This window comes from Nerophis ophidion, linkage group LG08, assembly GCF_033978795.1.
Source record: "Nerophis ophidion isolate RoL-2023_Sa linkage group LG08, RoL_Noph_v1.0, whole genome shotgun sequence".
Taxonomy (NCBI): domain Eukaryota; kingdom Metazoa; phylum Chordata; class Actinopteri; order Syngnathiformes; family Syngnathidae; genus Nerophis; species Nerophis ophidion.
Window position 1 is genome coordinate 71,865,433 of NC_084618.1, and position 21,849 is coordinate 71,887,281.

At 41.7% G+C, this 21,849-nt stretch overlaps 1 protein-coding gene across 1 annotated transcript in view; it reads right to left on the reverse strand.

Annotated features, from left to right (window-relative positions):
- Window positions 1-21,849, reverse strand: part of atrnl1b (attractin-like 1b) — a 131,291-nt gene that overhangs the window by 88,278 nt on the left and 21,164 nt on the right. The window contains exons 14-19 of the mRNA XM_061909599.1: window positions 21,575-21,707; window positions 21,110-21,297; window positions 19,053-19,266; window positions 18,778-18,969; window positions 4,524-4,748; window positions 3,470-3,607 (exon numbers count right to left, since the gene is read on the reverse strand). Coding sequence (XP_061765583.1) covers window positions 3,470-3,607; window positions 4,524-4,748; window positions 18,778-18,969; window positions 19,053-19,266; window positions 21,110-21,297; window positions 21,575-21,707 — 1,090 coding nt within the window. The remainder of the gene's footprint in view (window positions 1-3,469; window positions 3,608-4,523; window positions 4,749-18,777; window positions 18,970-19,052; window positions 19,267-21,109; window positions 21,298-21,574; window positions 21,708-21,849) is intronic.

Consider the following 21,849-nt stretch of genomic DNA (forward strand, 5'->3'; position numbering starts at 1 on the left):
AAAACACTTATATATATATATATACAAATTTTGGGACTGATGAGAATCCCAAATACACAAAGAGAGGTACCAACAAGTAAGAAAAGTAGGTTTTGCATAGTAGGATCCCAATTTATACGGTGTTTTGAGATAAGAAAAAAGAAAAAGCCTTGATATTAATATAAGTAAAGTCAAATATAATCTCCAATCTTCTTTAAAAACAAATAGCTATGCTCATTTTTTCAGCTAACAAAAACACAAAACGTGAGAGAACATTTTTAAACATCAGCAGCAGCATTAAAAATGTCTGACCTTTAACAATAGTGTTTGTTTTTTTATAGGTAAACCTTATCATAGGACATACAAACAAAAATGATAGCCGGGAACACCAACATGCCAACTGCTTTATGATGCTGTGTGACAGGCTGTGTTCTGAAAATTACATTTAACAAGTCATTAATTATCCATCCAGCCATCTTCTTCCGCATATCCGGGGTCAGGTCGCAGGGGCAGCAGCCTAAGCAGGGAAGCCCAGACTTCTCTCTCCCCAGCCACTTCGTCTAGCTCCTCCCGGGGGATCCCGAGGTGTTCCCAGGCCAGCCGGGAGACATAGTCTTCTCAACGTGTCCTGGGTCTTCCCAATGGCCTCCTACCTCCTACCGTGCCCGAAACACCTCCCTAGGGAGGCGCTCGGGTGGCATCCTGACCAGATGCCCGAACCACCTCATCTGGCTCCTCTCGATGTCATTAATTATAGTTACTTGTTATTTTCTTGATAAAGTAATTGAATTTCTAACTGAATTATTCCAAAATGTAATTAATTACAAGGTAAATAAATTAATTCATTACTTTAGAAAAATTAAACGGACTACTTAAAAAAAACTAAACAATATCCGGCATACTTCAGTTAAGATAAGTTTGTGCATGCGTTTGTGTGGGTGCCCTTTAAAAGGCAGTGTCTGTTACCTAGTGACGTCAGCGAGTCCATGCTCAGTCTGAGTCTCACAAGCATAGCTTAATCTGTTGTTCATAGCTTAGCAGGCTAACATCGGCAGTTTGTCGGTTATGACGGCAGCTTTTTTGAGTCGTTCACTAGTTTGTGTTTTCTCTGTTTAAAAAATAGATTGAATGGGTTTCCTTGGATGTATGTTCTTGTCAACAAACAGCGTTTTGTTTGGATTGCAAGTTTGTCATTTTAATCATAGTTATTAGGACGCAGTGCATTTTGCGTCAAGTTTTATTGTGGTGAAAAAAAGTTGTATTTTACTGACCAGTTTCTTGAACTAAGACCTTGTTTTCTTACGTGTTGCAAGACGACTTGGAGCTCACACTGCAAAAACCCTGCACACACACAGCTTTCAGCGCCCAATGAGTGATCGGTGACACTTTGTGTCAATCACTTGTCCATTTGGTTAAGGTTATGGTTTAAGCTTATTTCAAACATGTTATACAGATGGTCGAAAATTTTTCTGGTTTAATAAAATTTGGATAGATTTATTTTAAGAGCAAAACGCTAATTAAAGAGTAAAATCTGTACTTGCATGTATGCAACTTTTTTTCCAAAATTCGATACAACCTTTTTTTAGTTGCAAATGTGACTAAAATGCTCACACTGTACAGCCCTGTTTGAACATAACTATATTGCAAGTATTCCAAAGCATTTAGAGCCCAACCCATAGATGGCCCCACAAGTGGCACTAAACCACAGGGTTTTTGAATGTTTATGATTGTGTCGTTTTTGTATTGTTAAGCTAACTAACAAGCAAAAAGCTATCAAAACAACACTGTCAAGACTTTTATCAATGCTTTAAAGGAAAAAAAATGACATATTTGTCAAAATTGAAGACCGGGACACCATTGGCTCACATTGAGACCTTTAGTACGCTTATAAACACACTAACTGTGAACGTATCAAGAATTTCGCACTTTAAATCTAGTGTAGAGTTAAATAACTATGATGGGAATGGATATCCTCTTGGTTTTAGTACACCACGATACCCACTTGATATGTGTTTGATGCCGCCTGCAATGTGTGAAAGACGAGTCTATGGCCGCTTGAGTGATGGGGCGTCCTTTCGGAGGTTTGCGAGATAAATAAATAGTCCATTACGTCCAGCTAGCTACACTTCAAAACACTGAGGACCACAAGTGTTACGCAGGCACAATGTCTCTGCCCGGTGAAAGCACAGCTTTGTACGTATGGATATTTTTATGCACGACAATGACAATCAATGCACAACGCACATGGTCGATTACCTGCTAACAAATGTAAAGCTTGACGGAGGAAATGATCTACCTCTCTTGTACTTGGCATCATAACACAGGATTTACTTGAAGAATATTTCTCTCAGTAATTAGCTTGAGCACCTGTGTTTCCCCTTGCAGGTTGCACCAATCTGGGTATGCATGAACAGATGTTATCTCAAATCATGATGCATCCAACTGTGTATAACGGTTTGTTTCATGTCCTCTCAATGTACCAGCACCTTTTAGTATATATCTTCTATGATGACTATACTGTATATTTACTATTATTCTAATTTTGTATTTATAATGTCATGTATTTTTCCGTCACCAGATGCCGATTATGAAAGCACTTAGTGTTTGCCACTTGCCTGTTTATTAAAAGTGCTCTATAAATAAAGTGTGACTTGATTTGATTTAATACAGTTACAACAGAATACATCTGTTTATACTAGTCAAAAATCCTCTATGTGATAAGAATACTCTCATGTTTTCACGATCAGATGCACAAATGTTAATTGCTCGCTGATGTCTTTCATGGGCTGGATTTGGCCTTCGAGCCATCAGTTTAATAATATGCAATAGTAAGTAAGCAGGATGCTTGTAATTAACTCTTCTATGACTGATACATGACCATGGAGCTGGTAAAGCCGAAGTCTTACAAAAAAGTGCTGTTCTATGTGGATAATTTCTAAGCAAAAAGCTATTGGCAGTACGTATATTGGATTTTACTTATCATTTGTTAGCGTAAAATAAACGAAATTAGGACTATATAAATAAAAAATATTATTCCGTTGCATTTGAAACATTTTTTGTGAAAATACACACCTCCCCTTCATACCCCTGGATGCCTGGTACTCTCTGTATTTGAGCAGACACAGTACCTTTAATTTATGTTAATCCTAATAAATGACATTATCGCATTCTATCGGTAGCCACTTAAAATACAGTGATTAAAACCATTTAAAAGGAGTGTGCATTAATGTACACATTTCCCCCCAAAACTTGTTTAAATTGTCCGCCCTTGTTTATAATTCAGTTCTCAAAATAATTATAGTTTGGGAGAATCCATATGCATTTATGTTAAGGATCATTACTTCAACACAACAAATTAGTCATTAGTCTAACTGATACACAACAGTGCCATCTTTTGGTGCATGACTGTATTAACAGTAAACATTTAATAAAACAAACAGATCAGATAAAACGTATAGTTAATTTAATGGTTAAACTAATTTGGACTCACCCTGGCATTTGCCGCCGTTGATTGGGTCTCCGTAGTAACCGGCCATGCAGGTCTGACAATTGGGGCCGGTGGTGAGGTTACGACACTGCTCGCACACGCTGCCGTTCACGCACGTGCTGTGGCCGTTACACTGGCACGCTGAAATACAGCCAGAGGTCAGAGGTCATTTCACTGCTGTTGCACAGCTCGGTATTTATGATTTATTCCTGCAGTGGAGCTTTTATGACATTTCTGGAAAAAATAGCATGTTTTCCAAAAAGAAAAAATGAAACCAAGAAAATCGTATATTTTGTGGAATTTAAAGGGGTTGTTTACAACTTGCTCAAAGTTACATTTTGTCAACAAAAAATTGCTTGTCGGAAAAAGTCTGTCGTTCAGGTATGGCACTCATGTACGTGCACTCATGTGTGCGTGCACACACTCAAAAGCAGTCCCAGAGAAGCAATTAACAATTTGCAGTACGATTGTTGTTACAATCAAATATACATTCAATGATAGCTATTGTTAGTAACTAAAATTTGCCAAATCGCTATCATTGGCTGACAACTAACAGCGTAGTTAACATGCTCAATGCTGTAAGAGGGCGAGATAGAATGCTTACAATACTTTTGAAAACTAACGTCCTCTTGGCAGCTGTGTAAAGGTAGAAAACAGCCCCCTTAACTGGGCTTGCGTTTTCATTTATAAGAAGTATGTGTGGTGAGTTGAAAGTGGCCGCTGTGGATGACATGACCGTGCCATTTGATAAATTTGGAGCACCTCTGTGGGGACGTAAAATTTCGTATTTTTCCCCAGATTACAATTATCCGTCAAATAAAAGATTAAATTCTCCTCACATTCTCACATTACAAGCAGCAGTGAGTCGATATCATTTTACATGACTATAAGGTAGCATGGGTCCACAGGGAGGTATCACTTCCACATAATCTATGTGCTGTAACAAAAAGCCTTTACAAAGAGCAGACTTCTAAAACATGACACTCAAAAGAGTCAATATGTTGCAAGTGGACAACATGCTTTCTGTAATTTCAGTAACAGGAAGTGGCTTCCTCACCCGGGCAGTGGATGAATGTCCACTCGTAGCCTTTGTCTTTGGGGCAGATGCTTGGCTCCAAGCTCAAGTCCTGGGACTGTCCCTGCTTGGCCGGCCTCTTCATGGGCCCCCTGTAAGAGCCTTCCGTGCACAGGCCCTTTCCTGTACTGCTGGGGTCGCCGCACCAGCCGCACTCGGGCTGCTCCAAGCACTGGCTGCATGTCCGCAGGCCGGAGCAGTTCTGGGCTGAAGGTAGAAAAAGAACAAATGTACAAGGTTTCTAATATATATATTGAAGATATATATTGACTGTGGCTGTAGTCAACCTCTTGATGTCGTTTTTAATAACTTTCTTAAATGACAATACCATCATTTGAGCTATCATGAATGGTCAGCAGCTTTGTGTACCTCTGCATGCTCTTTAAAAACTTATGCATGTTACACTTGTGGTAGAATTGCACAATATAAATGAAATGCGATATAATCGTATCCATCCATCCATTTTCTACCGCTTGTGCCTTTCCCTTGTCCTATTAATTATATTAATTTGGCCGACAATAGGGCTATTATTGCCATCGTTTTATCGTGATCCTGCATGTTGATGGTAGCAGTGTCCCAAAAATTTGACAGCGACAAGCAAACGTAGGTGTTTTCAATGCAATGTCCCATTCTCGTTCGCGGCAAACATCCCTCCAAAGTGCAAAGCCACTTCTAAATCAGCAATTCTCTCCTCCATGGGGAAATATAAAGTATGTTTCTCACATGTATCATTATCACTGAAAGACAGGGAATAGCTCCACATTAGACACTACAAACTGTCTGAAGATATGCTAACCGCAAGCTGTCTCTTGAATGTAAACAAAGGAGGGCAGACCGATACAAATATCGACAGTACCAACACTAAGTATAGTAACAGTATAGGTCGATACTACAGTGGTTGTTGTTTTTGTTATTATTTCACAAAGATAGGAAATAGGGACAGGAGAGCTAAAAGGGGAACTTTGGAATTTTGCTTATCATTTGCAATCCTTATGTAAGAAAATAACACATACTGTATATTATCTTTTTTTAATGTTTTCTGAATAGTAAATAAACATGATTAAAAGTCAGCTTACAATGTACCCTATGAGAGTCGCTCTATTCTGAATATAAAAGCCCTTAAAAACAAACGTAAAATATCACTTACTGTACAATGTCTGCTGCCATAAAGATGCAGAGTAACAGAATTTGGTTATATTCCCGTTTAGATGAAAAATGACTCATAATTCTCTCGAAAAATGGCGGATGGAACCCTGCTTCTTTTCATGTTGTTCACGCCATTCCCGAGTCTAAATTGGCTGCCAAAATGTACCAACTTGTCGGATTACATTGTCAGGGGCGGCATGGCGTAGTGGGTAGAGCGGCCGTGCCAGAAACCTGAGGGTTGCAGGTTCGCTTCCCACCTATTAACATCCAAAATCGCTGCCATTGTGTCCTTGGGCAGGACACTTCACCCTTGCCCCCGGTGCCGCTCACACCGGTGAATGAATGATGAGTGAATGTTTGGTGGTGGTCGGAGGGGCCGTAGGCGCAAACTGGCAGCCACGCTTCCGTCAGTCTACCCCAGGGCAGCTGTGGCTACAAAATGTAGCTTACCACCACCAGGTGTGAATGAATGATGGGTTCCCACTGCTCTGTGAGCGCTTTGAGTATCTAACAATAGGAAAGCGCAATATCAATCTAATCCATTATTATTATTATTATTATTATTATTATTATTATCCTTCTTCTATCCAGACGAGAGTCATGATTTATGATCTGCAATAAACTTTTACCAGCAAGGGAAGCTTCTTACCACTTGATGATGTGAACATAGCAGCATACGCTCATGATCATGGCGCCGCTATAAATAGTTTTTCTCCGTTAGCGCTTATAATAACAATATCACGTATATTTGGTTACCTACTCAGTGTCGTAGTGGTTAGAGTGTCCGCCCTGAGATCGGTAGTTCGTGAGTTCAAACCCCCGCCGAGTCATACCAAAGACTATAAAAATGGGACCCATTGCTTCCCTGCTTACCGCTCAGCATCATGGAATTGGGGGTTGAATCACCCAAATATAATTCCCGGGCCCAGCCCCCGCTGCTGCTCACTGCTCCCCTCACTTCCCAGAGTGTGATCAAGGGTGATGGGTCAAATGCAAAGAATAATTTCGCCACACCTAGTGTTTGTGTGACAATCATTGGTACTTTATCTTTAACTTTAAAATTTAAATCACGAAATGTAAATGGAGTATTGTTGCCAGTTTTTGGATATTTTTTATTGCGTTTACCGTGGTCATGTCTTTCATAATGGTTGTGAATGATTCCCTCCAAAAAGTGCAGTTTTCCTTTAAAGGGCAAACACCACATGATTTAAATCAGAGCCTATAACAGGAAAATAATTAACATATTTAATTGATATTGTTAAGCCTCCCCTCTGTGTTTTTGTCTGTGATCAAAAATGTAATCATTCAATGATCTTAAACATTCTAAGTATCAGCATTGGTATGGCAAATGCTGCCCCTCTAACTATTTGACACCAATATTTGTATTATCACACAAAACTAATGTAAAATATCCAAACAACAGATGAATATATGTTTAGTACATTAACACAGGTGTAGCTCAACCCATTTTACAACAGAAAATAACCATAACCAGCTATTAACAGTAAATTATCAATTAGATTAATAATGATTTTAAGAAAATAATACAACCGAAAATTATGCAATATTTAACCGCATAAGCCTTTGTAACTCGTTTAGAATTGGTTCGATTATTATTCATGCCAAATAATATATTGTCATATATATCATTATTGCAGGAGGCTGCAATATATATAGTGAAACAGATTTTAGGCCATATCGTTCGTCCCAACCGGTTGTGTAGCAGGAGCAGTTTGCTCATTACAGCCATCTCAACATTGGTTGTGTTGCTGTTGTGTTGAGCAACAGTCTTATTAATAAATTATCACCTGGTCAAAGAGAGATTTCTTTTCTTTCTATTTTCTCATGCACTCCTCACTGTTAAAATAAAACTTAAAAAAGTCCATTCACTCAGGCTGCTCATCTACAAAAATATACCTGAGCATATTTCAATTCAACAGCTTTCCACCAAGAAGCAAACATCTGCATTAAGAGCTGAGAATGAAACCCTGACAGAGGATTTCGTTCTGTTGGATTTCTTAGTTTAACAAGACCCGCAGATTAAGGTGCTTTAAAGTTCTTTACACAGAGGCATTAACGTGTTATCTGTTAAGCTGTCGGAACAATAGATTTGAGAGCAGATACGAGGATAAGTCTTCTGGTTTAAAAAAGTCGATGTCTAGGTGTTTAAAAAAAGAGCCTGAGAAAGGATTTAACATAAAGTGGCACCTTACCCTGAGCAATAAAATGCTTGGATGCTGCTGGGGGCAAACTCCGGCGGCCACTAAATTGCTCGACAAGCTTCAAGCGTTGCCACTTTGGCCGCCAGACAAGGCACTTTCAAGACAAGGTCCTCGCCATCTTCCAGAGACAAAACATTGAGTGTTTTATGTTTTTTTTTTTTTTACCCCAGTTTATGTCAAACAAATCTCCTGCTATTCTGCTAATGGATGTGCAGCCATGACAACACGGTGGCAATCAGTCCAAAGTAAGGCCATTTCGGTTTGTTGTGACGGCGGGAGCCTTAAGTGGCAGAACGAGAAGCGCTGGATGGATGAAGACTTTTTTTTTCGCTCTTGCAATGCCCCACAAAGGCATGTTTGAAACAATAAGCAAACACAGAAACAAACACGCACATTCTTATGGATTGTGACAGGTAAATCAATTGATGTCAGCAACACAACCTGATGCATGGAGCCCAGCTCCGTAAATTGACAGGCCTGTAAAAACATCCCGTCTTTGAAAAGAACATTGCTTTTAAAAGCATATGAGGTTCATATATCTTTCATTGAGAAATATGAATTTGAGGTAATATTGGGAATTATGTTTAGATGGCGCGCTTGAGTGTTGTTTGTTTAAAACAGGCCCAGACTGTACCCAGTCTTTCTGCCCAAGTGCTGCTTAGATAGGCCCCTACCTCGGCATCCTGAGAGGGATAAGTGGTAGAAAATTGGATTCATGGAAGTTTGTAGGCTTCAAAACACAGTGAGCCAAAAAATAAATCTACTGTATTGTTAAGTGCGCCAATTGATTTTCTCATTTATCCAGGTCGTTGTATTCTCAGGGCATTCAATTGATTGCAACTGGACCGTTCGGTGTGTGTTGTATAATACTGTATTCAGTGTTTCAAAAGGTAGCAAAAGTCAGTTTTAGACACTGTACCATAAGATGACATAGAAGTACTGGCGCTGCAGCAAAAAGGTATTTACTCGAATCGTGTATAAAGAGTATAGTATGGCCATTAAACAACAGGCGCCATGATTGCTACCAAGGTCGTGTGCTGCTGTGCCCGGATGTATGCAACTGCTGCCCTTTTGACATTAGTTTTTCTGACAAAATAAACCAAAATAATATGTCTATATATAGTTCTAAACATACTCCAACTCAAAACTCACAATCAAACATGCTTTTATTTTGTGAAAATATAATTCTCTGGCCGTATTTGACGCACTCTGTTGCTACACTCCCACAGTGTTTCGTGACCAGCAGGCACTCTAAACACGCACCCGACGGCGCAATAAATGAACACAAAACGACCCAAAAAAAAACGTATTACTACCCTTGTTTTGCCAAAATCTCCATTAGCTTTGGACCAACAATCACAGAGAAATTGTAACTTTTGTGTGAAGTATGTCTTCCGCCGTCACAACAAACCCAAATGTATTTGTAATCACTATATGTATGTATCACTCATGTATTACTGGAAGTGATCTTTCTTCTGTGTAACATGGCAAGTCAGTACGTGTACTTTTGTACAATTTCCAAATATTTCTGCACAGTATATGGAAACACTGGCGAGCAATCGAGAATATGGAGTGATTTTTGGTCCAGAACATATTTTGCTTTATTCATTATTGACCTATTTCTTACCACTTTATGTTGTATATTTTTGAGAGTTTTACAGTTCATTTTCTCATCTATTATTACACCCAATTCAAAGATAGTCTGTTTTTTTCCAACCATCTCTAAAATGTATTAATTTATTCTGTTATCTGCATTAGCTTCAGTGTGTTCTCTCCTGATCAAAACGCCGACGTTGTGTCGTGTGTTAACCTGGCACAAGACACTGTAATCGGCGGCTCTACAATGTTAATGGTGAACCTTCACTTCCCATACTTGTGTTATTTCCGGTTGTTTGGAAAGCAATGTAAAAACTTTCCACAACTCACACGGGTAGAGTAGCCCCATGCTGCCAGCAGGGCATTTTTACACGTCTAAAAGCTAATAAGGAAGCGCCGTAAACACATCAGATCAGTTAGTAGCAGTCATGGCATCCTATAGTCGTGTGCCTTTTGACCTATCATTGAGGAGATCGCCTGAAAATAGTTGGCCATACTCTTTCTACACGACTTCGGTGTTAACAGTGATACTGTCCCCTAGCGGTGTTTTACTTAAAATACATTTTGAGACAAAAGGCTCACTTTCGCCATTATAAAGGAAAAACCTACTTCCTCACGGACATGATATCCAGCCAAATGAGGCCACCATTCTGTAGAAAAACTGCCTTCGCTACACATCTTATAATAATATTGCTGAGACATTTCAGTCAGTCAACTACGGACGTGGGAGCGGCATATTTGATCTTTTTTTTCCCCTTTACCGAATTGGCTAACAGTATTGAGATGCATGCATCTCAATTATTTTATTGTTGCGCCATGAGGAAGAAGAAAAAAAAATTCCATAAAACTGTTATAAATATGCCCTGCGATAAGGTGGCGACTTGTCCAGGGTGTACTCCGCCTTCCGCTCGATTGTAGCTGAGATAGGCTCTAGCGCCCCCCGCGACCCCAAAGGGAATAAGCGATAGAAAATGGATGGATGGATGTTATAAGTACACCTCTGCATAACATTGTAACCTCATTACTATTTTTAAGAAAGAAAAAGAAAAAATAAATATAGATTAGATATAGATTAGATATCGATTTACAATAAAGAAAAGAGAAAAAAATATAGATTAGATATAGATTAGATATCGACTTACAATAAGAATTTTATTAACAATGTTTTAGTCCGTAAAAGAAAATATTTAAAGAGCATCAATATGCCTAAACTTTAAAAAAATCTTTATATGAACTATAACCAATTTGAACCATTTGCTACTGAAAAACAAAATTAAACTCAATGATAATTGGACTTTTAATAATTGTATTAAATTGTTATTATTGGTACTTCGATGATTGTATTGCACATATTTGTAGATAGCAACCAGACCCTTTCCGGTGTCACACCAAGTTCTATTTCTGGCTCTATGGCTATCATCAGACCTATATTTTACCATGACTGTGGTGGCATTACAAGAAAACATACAAGAAAACACAAAAAAGTCAAACAATCCTGTGGTGTTATTTTAAAACAAGGTAATTGTATGTAGCATATATACAGTACATGTTTTGTTATATTTTTTAAAATTAATGGATGAAAAAAAGAGTAAGCAAACTAAGCCGATGCGTCAGCATATTGCTGGGTTGCATATGACGTCAGGTCCATTTTGCTTCTTCGCGGCTTAATTCACACAATGGTCTACCAGCTTGAGTATAGCATTAAAACAAGTGAGAGTGAGTGTAGAGTTTGAGCAGAAGATGTCGTATTGCTGTTATATTCTTGGGTGTTCCGGTCGTTGAAACAGAGGGAGTTTTGGGGGAAAAAAAGTAGCACATGTGCGAATACAGATTTTTGCTACTTCATCGCATTTTGCTTCCAAAATAAATCCATCTAAGGTTGATCAAATTATAATAAAATATTTGCCTATTTGTAAAACATGTTTGAAATAAACTTAAACTAATAACCATAACCAAATGTACTGTGACTGTGAAAGCCATTGACGCGGAAGTGTCATTCTGTGTGAGCTGCCGAGATATGTGAGTCCTCCTCCTCCTCCTCCATGCACAGAGGAGAGCGGGATTTCAGTTTCTCACAACACAGAATAAACAAAGTCTTAGTTGGAGGAACTGGTCAGTAAAAGACAACATTTCACTACCATAAAACTTAACTCAAACTGCACTGTGCGCTAGTAACTCCGAAGGTCCGTTAGTGTCAGTTTATTTCAAACATGCAATAGAATTACAGCGGAGGGAATATTGAATAAAAAATGGTTGAAGTGACAAACTTGCCATCGAAACAATACCATGTTTGTTGACAAGAACATACAGCATATTCAATCTATTTATTAAGCAGAGATAACACAAACCAGTGAAAGATTCAAAAGAGCTGCCGTCAGCGCCAACAAACTGCTGCTGCTAGCTTGCTAAGCTAACAAAAACAGCTCAAGCCTGCATGGACTCTCTGACGTCAAAAGCTACTGGGCAACAGGCGCCTCCTTTTAAAAGGCACACACAAAGACACATACTCAAACTTATCTTAACAGCATTATGCCAAATATTTGCAGTTTTTTTTTTAATAACGCATTAGCTATTTTACTAAGTAAATAATTACATTTATTAAAGAGTAATTTTGTTAGTAATTCAATTACTTTTTTCACAGCATCATGAAGCAGTTTACAGGTGGGTGTTACTGACTAAAGTCTGTGTGCATGTTCTATCATAATGTTTAGCTATAAAAACATCATTGTCAAAGGTAAATTATTTTCATGCTGCTGCAGGCACATTATTTCACAGTGTTCTTTTGTGTTTTTGTTAGCTGAAGAATTGAGCATAGCTAAATAGTTTTTTTTTAAAGAAGATCGGGGATTATATTAGACTTTCTTTTTTTTAAAATATTATTCACGAGGCTTTTTATTTTTTCTTATCTCCAAACACCTCTTAAATTGGGATGCTATTATGCAAAACCTACTTTTCTTACTTGTTTTTGTGTATTTGGGATCCCCATCAGTCCCAGAAATGTGAAATCAAAGCATGGTGGAGATACCTAGATACTTAGTGACATCAACAGATATTTTAATTCATGGTTTCACGGTGGAAGAGGGGTTAGTGCGTCTGCCTCACAATACGAAGTTCCTGCAGTCCTGGGTTCAAATCCAGGCTCGGGATCTTTCTGTGTGGAGTTTGCATGTTCTCCCCGTGAATGCGTGGGTTCCCTCCGGGTACTCCGGCTTCCTCCCACTTCCAAAAACATGCACCTGGGGATAGGTTGATTGGCAACACTAAATTGGCCCTAGTGTTTGAATGTGAGTGTGAATGTTGTCTGTCTATCTTTGTTGGCCCTGCGATGAGGTGGCGACTTGTCCAGGGTGTACCCCGCCTTCTGCCCGATTGTAGCTGAGATAGGCGCCAGCGCCCCCCGCGACCCCAAAAGGGAATAAGCGGTAGAAAATGGATGGATGGATGGTTTATGGACCAAACTATATCGGGATATGAGTTTTTTTTATCCGTAACGCCCAGCCCTACACTCGTGTTAGCGACAGGGCTGGCACAGTTTAGGGATGTTTTCAGTGTTTAATTGAGCATCGCTTATGACTGCATTGTGTACCTTGTTTGATTGAGTGTTGATAATGAAAGTGTGATATTTGAGACATTTCATATTGCTACTATTTTTTTCTGTGCTACAAAAACATTTCTGTACTATTTTTTCAATTTAGAAGCACCGATGCTACAAGTGGAAAAGCTAAGCATAGTGCTAAACAACTTTGGTGCTATTCATTAGTATCAAGAAAATGTCCTTAATAATATTAATAAACTAGATGAATAAATCTCTTGTAGGTTTAACAGCATATACCAAATCTTGATGTCGATAGCAAACAATGCTGAACAACAGGGACATCTATAGCTAAATAATGAGACAAAATATGAACTCAAACCATAAAAACAACTGCGGACATGAAATGTAGATGAGACTAATATGTCCATCCATCCATCCATCATCTTCCGCTTATCCGAGGTCGGGTCGCGGGGGCAACAGCCTAAGCAGGGAAACCCAGACTTCCCTCTCCCCAGCCACTTCGTCTAGCTCTTCCCGGGGGATCCCGAGGCGTTCCCAGGCCAGCCGGGAGACATAGTCTTCCCAACGTGTCCTGGGTCTTCCCCGTGGCCTCCTACCAGTTGGACGTGCCCTAAACACCTCCCTAGGGAGGCGTTCGGGTGGCATCCTGACCAGATGCCCGAACCACCTCATCTGGCTCCTCTCGATGTGGAGGAGCAGCGGCTTTACTTTGAGTTCCTCCCGGATGGCAGAACTTCTCACCCTATCTCTAAGGGAGAGCCCCGCCACACGGCGGAGGAAACTCATTTCGGCCGCTTGTACCCGTGATCTTATCCTTTCGGTCATGACCCAAAGCTCATGACCATAGGTGAGGATGGGAACGTAGATCGACCGGTAAATTGAGAGCTTTGCCTTCCGGCTCAGCTCCTTCTTCACCACAACGGATCGGTACAACGTCCGCATTACTGAAGACGCCGCACCGATCCGCCTGTCGATCTCACGATCCACTCTTCCCTCACTCGTGAACAAGACTCCTAGGTACTTGAACTCCTCCACTTGGGGCAGGGTCTCCTCCCCAACCCGGAGATGGCACTCCACCCTTTTCCGGGCGAGAACCATGGACTCGGACTTGGAGGTGCTGATTCTCATTCCGGTCGCTTCACACTCGGCTGCGAACCGATCCAGCGAGAGCTGAAGATCCCGGTCAGATGAAGCCATCAGGACCACATCATCTGCAAAAAGCAGAGACCTAATCCTGCGGTTATCAAACCGGAACCCCTCAACGCCTTGACTGCGCCTAGAAATTCTGTCCATAAAAGTTATGAACAGAATCGGTGACAAAGGACAGCCTTGGCGGAGTCCAACCCTCACTGGAAATGTGTTCGACTTACTGCCGGCAATGCGAACCAAGCTCTGGCACTGATCGTACAGGGAACGGACCGCCACAATAAGACAGTCCGATACCCCATACTCTCTGAGCACTCCCCACAGGACTTCCCGAGGGACACGGTCGAATGCCTTCTCCAAGTCCACAAAGCACATATAGACTGGTTGGGCAAACTCCCATGCACCCTCAAGAACCCTGCCGAGAGTATAGAGCTGGTCCACAGTTCCGCGACCAGGACGAAAACCACACTGTTCCTCCTGAATCCGAGGTTCGACTATCCGACGTAGCCTCCTCTCCAGTACACCTGAATAAACCTTACCGGGAAGGCTGAGGAGTGTGATCCCACGATAGTTGGAACACACCCTCCGGTCCCCCTTCTTAAAGAGAGGAACCACCACCCCGGTCTGCCAATCATGAGGTACCGCCCCCGATGTCCACGCGATGCTGCAAAGTCTTGTCAACCAAGACAGCCCCACAGCATCCAGAGCCTTAAGGAACTCCGGGCGGATCTCATCCACCCCTGGGGCCTTGCCACCGAGGAGCTTTTTAACTACCTCAGCCCCAGAAATAGGAGAGTCCACCACAGATTCCCCAGGCACTGCTTCCTCATAGGAAGACGTGTTGGTGGGATTGAGGAGGTCTTCGAAGTATTCCTTCCACCTATCCACAACATCCGCAGTTGAGGTCAGCAGAACACCATCCGCACCATACACGGTGTTGATAGTGCACTGCTTCCCCTTCCTGAGGCGGCGGACGGTGGTCCAGAATCGCTTCGAAGCCGTCCGGAAGTCGTTTTCCATGGCTTCCCCGAACTCTTCCCATGTCCGAGTTTTTGCCTCCGCGACCGCTGAAGCTGCACACCGCTTGGCCTGTCGGTACCTGTCCACTGCCTCCGGAGTCCTATGAGCCAAAAGGACCCGATAGGACTCCTTCTTCAGCTTGACGGCATCCCTCACCGCTGGTGTCCACCAAGGGGTTTTAGGATTGCCGCCCCGACAGGCACCAACTACCTTGCGGCCACAGCTCCGATCTGCCGCCTCGACAATAGAGGTGCGGAACATGGTCCACTCGGACTCAATGTCCAGCACCTCCCTCGTGACATGTTCAAAGTTCTTCCGGAGGTGGGAATTGAAACTTTGTCTGACAGGAGACTCTGCCAGACGTTCCCAGCAGACCCTCACAATGCGTTTGGGCCTCCCAGGTCTGTCCGGCATCCTCCCCCACCATCGCAGCCAACTCACCACCAGGTGGTGATCGGTAGAAAGCTCCGCCCCTCTCTTCACCCGAGTGTCCATAACATGAGGCCGCAAATCCGATGACACAACTACAAAGTCGATCATGGAACTGCGGCCTAGGGTGTCCTGGTGCCAAGTGCACATATGGACACCCTTATGTTTGAACATGGTGTTTGTTATGGACAAACTGTGACGAGCACAAAAGTCCAATAACAAAACACCACTCGGGTTCAGATCCGGGCGGCCATTCTTCCCAATCACGCCTCTCCAGGTTTCACTGTCGTTGCCAACGTGAGCGTTGAAGTCTCCCAGTAGGACAAGGGAATCACCCGGGGGAGCACTTTCCAGTACTCCCTCGAGCGTTCCCAAAAAGGGTGGGTACTCTGAACTGCTGTTTGGTGCATAAGCACAAACAACAGTCAGGACCCGTCCCCCCACCCGAAGGCGGAGGGAGGCTACCCTTTCGTCCACCGGGTTGAACTCCAACGTACAGGCTTTGAGCCGGGGGGAAACAAGAATTGCCACCCCAGCCCGTCGCCTCTCACTGCCGGCAACGCCAGAGTGGAAGAGAGTCCAATCCCTCTCGAGAGAAGAGACTAATATGTGTAGCAGGAAATCAACTGCAAACAAATTATCCTGTTTATCATTAGCGTCACAGTCCCAGCAGCACAGCATAATGTCAATCAATACATGACTTTCTTACGTATGAATAAATCCAACATTGTCTTTCATGGATTAATGCTTAATTTGTGGAACCCTCCAGATGTAAACAAATAATGTGTCTCCAATCTTTACTACTTTAAATCTTCGTAAGTGTCAAAGAAAGTTAAGTCGAGGCGAGCAGTAACATATTGGTAATGATGAATGGTTTAAATATTTCAAAAATAATTTTTTGTAAGAGCATATAAACCCACCCCTTCCCATTTTAACTATTTTTCAAAATACACCCAAATTTGCACTGATGGAAGTAAATAAATGGAACTATAGACCACCACCTGAATCCCGGAAGTGCCTCTCGGTGACATGATTGCAACCCAGCAAAAACTTTTTTTTTGACTGAATAGATATGTCTTTTATCATGTTTTGTCTTTTTGAAAATTCAGCACATGTACACAATGTTTTATACTAAAGCATTCACTGGATTTAAATTCTAAAAAACTATTCGAATGCACTTCAAACCCTTCGGAGGAGCTGCAGAGGATCAAAAGTATTTTATCCAAGGTTACGGTTTTAAGTGCATTTAAGAGCTCCCACGACTAAAAAGCGAAGGAAGAAACAAAACTCAGGTTTATAAAACAAATGAGAAGTGGTGATTTAAACTTAAGAGTTGATGGGGAAAGTCAGACAGGACACTCAGCAAAGAGATGACGCATTCACAATGTGTAACAACCGGCTAACAAACCAAAGAAACAGCAATACCATTTTTATTCCCTTACTTGTATGTAAATCTAAGTTCCATTTCTCCTTTCTGGCTCTCCTTAAACTCCAGTGTGACGAACCAATTTGAAACTCAGTCAACAGGGAAATTTAACAGCGAGGGCCACTCTGTGCACTTAATTGGCCATAACAAACCACTTTTAAATCCAACAACAAAACAAACACTAGGGGTTAGTTTCTCTTTTCCTGCTTGCAGTCATGAACTGATTGCAGGCAACCTGAGCTAGCAACGACACCACAGACTTTTAATTCGCACCTCAAATCTACAGGCCTTGATTAGAACGTCCAGTTGGACAAATGATTGTAATCAAAACTTATACAGAACCAAGAACAAAAGAAAACACGGCAGTAACTGCTAACATGAGACATTTTTCTTATGTCGTGGTGGTTTGTGCAGCCCTTTGAGACACTAGTGATTTAGGGCTATATAAGTAAACATTGATTGATTGATTGATTATTATTTTAGTAATTGAGAAATTTAGTAATTTAGAAATTTTATTGATTTGTTCGATCGATTAATCGAGTCAACAGAAAAAAAACACTTAAAAGCTTACATGCATAGTAAAAGGAAAAAAAGTTTAAATAAACAACAATTATTCTACTTGTTATAACCTTCTGTTTTTTCTAACAAATGTACATAATCAACATTCTAATTGCACTTTTAACATCCATCCATTTTCTACTGCTTGTCCCTTTTGGGGTCGCTGGAGCCTATCTCAGCTGCATTTGGGCGGTAGGCGGTGTACACCCTGGACAAGTCGCCACCTCATTGCAGGGGCAACATTGATAGACCGGCAACATTCACACTCACATTCACATTCACACACTAAGGCCAATTTAGTGTTGCCAATCAACCCCCCCCAGGTGCATGTCTTTGGAGGTGGGAGGAAGCCGGAGTACCCGGAGGAAACCCACGCAGTCACAGGGAAAACATGCAAACCCCACACAGAAAGATCCCCAGCCCGGGATTGAAGCCATGACTCCTCAGGACCATCATATTGTGAGGCAGATGCACTAACCCCTCTTCCACCGTGATGCCACTTTTAACATGTATTTATGAAAACCAATAAAATAAAAAACTCTGCTGTTTGCCGCCTATAAATTTCAACCCGCACACACCTAATTTACCATGAATTGATTTACGTGGATTCCGACTTAGACAAGTTGAAAAACTTATTCGGGTGTTACCATTTAGTGGTCAATTGCACGAAATATGTACTATAATGTACAATCTACTAATATAAATGATAAATGGGTTGTACTTGTATAGCGCTTTTCTACCTTCAAGGTACTCAAAGCGCTTTGACACTACTTCCACATTTACCCATTCACACACACATTCCCACACTGATGGAGGGAGCTGCCATGCAAGGTGCTAACCAGCACCCATCAGGAGCAAGGGTGAAGTGTCTTGCTCAGGACACAACGGACGTGACGAGGTTGGTACTAATAAAAGTGTCAATCAATCAATCAAATCAAATAATTGATTTAATCGAATGATCGTTGCAGCCCTACCACTGTTACAACATTGGTTGTGTTGCTCCAGTGTTGTACAATATTGCTTAATAAATTAACCATTTATTTTGGCCAAACATAGAGCATTTACATTAAATCAAAGAAATGCATGATTCATTCAGAATAAGCACCAGGTATGCTCTGTAAACAAAAAGACGCTTACCCAAACAGTCTCCCGTCTGCCACTCCAGACACTGGCCATAAGGGAAGGAGATGACATAGGCGGTGGAGTCTACGCAGCGCTGTGCACTGCTGCACCACATGCACTCCATTCCCTGACTGGTGCAGTTGGCACAGGTAGTGTGCAGCGAGCACGGTTTCTTGCAGGGTGGGCGGGCGCTCTGATTGGGGTTTCCTGAGTGGAGCAAAAAATGACAGGGTGGTGGTTTCTTCAGCCTCCTGGCATTGTGCAGCGTTTCCTTGCTCTCGCTGTCTCACCTGTGGCTTTCTCACAGATGAGGCCGTGAGCGGTGGCCGTGCACGGGTTGGCCCTGAGGCCCGAAACCTGCGGCTCCTCCAGATAGGCGCAAAAACCCGAGTCGTTGGGCTCGCCGGGCAACCAACGCAGGCTGCTGTTGGTGAAAGGCGACATGTCCTCCCAGCCCCAGTACGACACGTTGATCTTCCTCAGGCCCACCCAGGGCGACAAACGCTGAGGAGACATTTATTAACACATAAAAAAATGCCTCAAACAGCAGCTTGTTTATATAGCAGATAAACTGCCATGACTGTGCTGCTCTGTCGCACTGTTGAAGAAATCATTGCCTGCTGCGTTTTATCTGTGGGAACTTAAGAAGCAACTAAAAATGGCAGTGAAATAATTTCACAGATGATTTCTCCATTTGCCTCCAGGGCTTCAAGTTTTAGATGTAAAGGTTGGGGGGGGGGGCTGTCATGATTGTGTTTGTGGACTTAACAACAAACAACATCCTCCGGACTTACAACAAGCATAACCACAGCAGGAGGGAGTGGAGGGGACGCAATTTCCTTTCAGTGCAGCAAGATGAGAAGCATTAATCAAGAGACTTGGGATGGGGTTGTTTCTGCAAGAGAAACGTTTTTTGCCAAGGACAAATCAGCTTTATGAATATGTATCTGGAACATTGTCTGGCTTTAATTGATAAGGCAGACTAGACATGCAGCGGTGGTGGAATACAAAATTGTAACCAGGTTTGGAGGTGAATTGACTCTTCAGGATTTGGCAACCAGGTATAGTGTTACTTCGGTTTTCAAACCCCCCAACTTTTGTTTTGATTAGGTTTCTAATATTTTCGCAAAGATTTTGCCCTGGTTTGTATTGAACACCTCAGTTATCATTCGGTCAAACATTGTTCGCAGTAAACTAGTAAGTTTTCCCGCTCAATCAGGTGCCCAAACAACCAATTCAAGGCATTGCTAACTCAACCAGAGTACGACTCCAAAATAAGCCACCCTCGGGCCAAAGAAAGTTGCGAATGGCAGCACTTCTGATTATAAAAGGTGAGAAAAAACTATTGAATTAAAGAAAGAACTTGTCGCAAAGTACAAACAAAGGTGGCATGAAATACTCTCTACTCACCGCGCTCTTTTCTAAAAAAGGTCATTGGCAAAGGTAAACTCAATGTAAATTGTTAATTTATCCATTAAATTCCTTATTTTGGGGCTGCGTTGCTCAGATGGCTGAGTCAAGAAATTTGAGGGTACTGGGTCCCAATCCAGTTTCTGCCACCTAAATCACTGCTGTTGTGTCCTCGGACAAGGCACCTCAACCACTTTGCTCCAAGTGCCTCCCACACTGGTGTATGAATGTTTGTGGCAGAACTCACCCGCAGAGGAGATTCTTAATCTCAACAGTACTTTACTAGGCAAATAAAGGTAGAAATAAGTTTTTCTACATAAACTATACTTGATAGAATGTTTTATGTCAATTCATTTATTGACATTATTTTTGATGGAAAAAATAACTTTGGTTTCCATACAATTCCGTTTCTGAGGTAGCACTACATTGTGTGGTACTATTCTGAGTACTTGCTGTCCCAGTAAACATTTGCAGGTACACGGGTAAAAACGACAAAAACAAACGTGTCATTATATTGTGTGTATACTGCACAGTCTACACTTTGCTGCAGCTTTATTGCTGCCCTCAATCTTCTCATGGATAAAATGTGTTTTCTCGATCATGGAGAAGGTAGTACAGGACAGGCTTGTTTTCCAACAGTATTTTTGTTCTTAATAGCATGTCTGATTTGAACGATTTGGTGGTGTTTTTTGAAGACAGAATAGTGCAGTGGAGATGCAGTGTTGTTATTGTCAGATATTACTGATGCAATACCCATCAAAGAAAATATTGAAAAAAAGTTACAACTAATCACGTCGGAAGTAATTTTTCCGCCTGGTTGATTTGACCAAAATAAAAAAAAAACAGCATTTCAATGAGATGCAATCTGATGGGGCCAAAAATCTGCAATGTGATGAGGCCAAAAATCAAGCAGAATGCTTCTAATATTTTTTTTTACCTTGTCTTGTTGCTGCAGCTTTTTCAGCTCCTCCAGCACAAAGTCCACCTGCTTGGCAGTGGTGAGCGAGGCGATGTTGCCGTGGAGATTCTTGCAGTAGTGCTGAGCGTTGTCGTAGCTCTCGCGGCTGGAGTTGATCCTCAGGCAGGCTTCGCCCACCATGCTCCAGCCCTCGCTGCACTGCTGGGCTGCAAAAAGATGATTGCCTTTCTTAGCATGTACGGGGAATAGGCGACACAAACCTGCTAAAGAGGAGTTTGTGTTCAGGTCAGCTTCTGCATTGCATTACATACAGGTTGTGATTCACAACTCTAAATGTGTCATACCCACAGGCAAAATCAAGTAAAGAGATTTTGGTTTGAAGTCACATCCAGCCAGCAAACAATGCTGAGAGTAACTTCAGCATCACTATGCTCAAATATAATGGAAAGGTAAAAATATGTTCTCCTGGTCTTGCTGTCTTACCCGGCAGGGCACGGCACTCGGACTGATTTTGGTCCCACAGACAGTTGAGATTTAGCAAGCAGCTTTTGCAGTTGGCCAGTTTGCTGCACACCTGTTCATTCCGCACGTGGCATGCAGTGAAGTTCCTCACGTTCTACAGCCGGAAAATGAAGAGGACATCAGAAAATGTGCTGGGAGACTACTGAACTTTATTGATTGTCTCTCCAAAGATGTACCACATCACAAATTCAGTTTGATATTATGGCTTATAAAACCACAATGAGCACATGCAATAG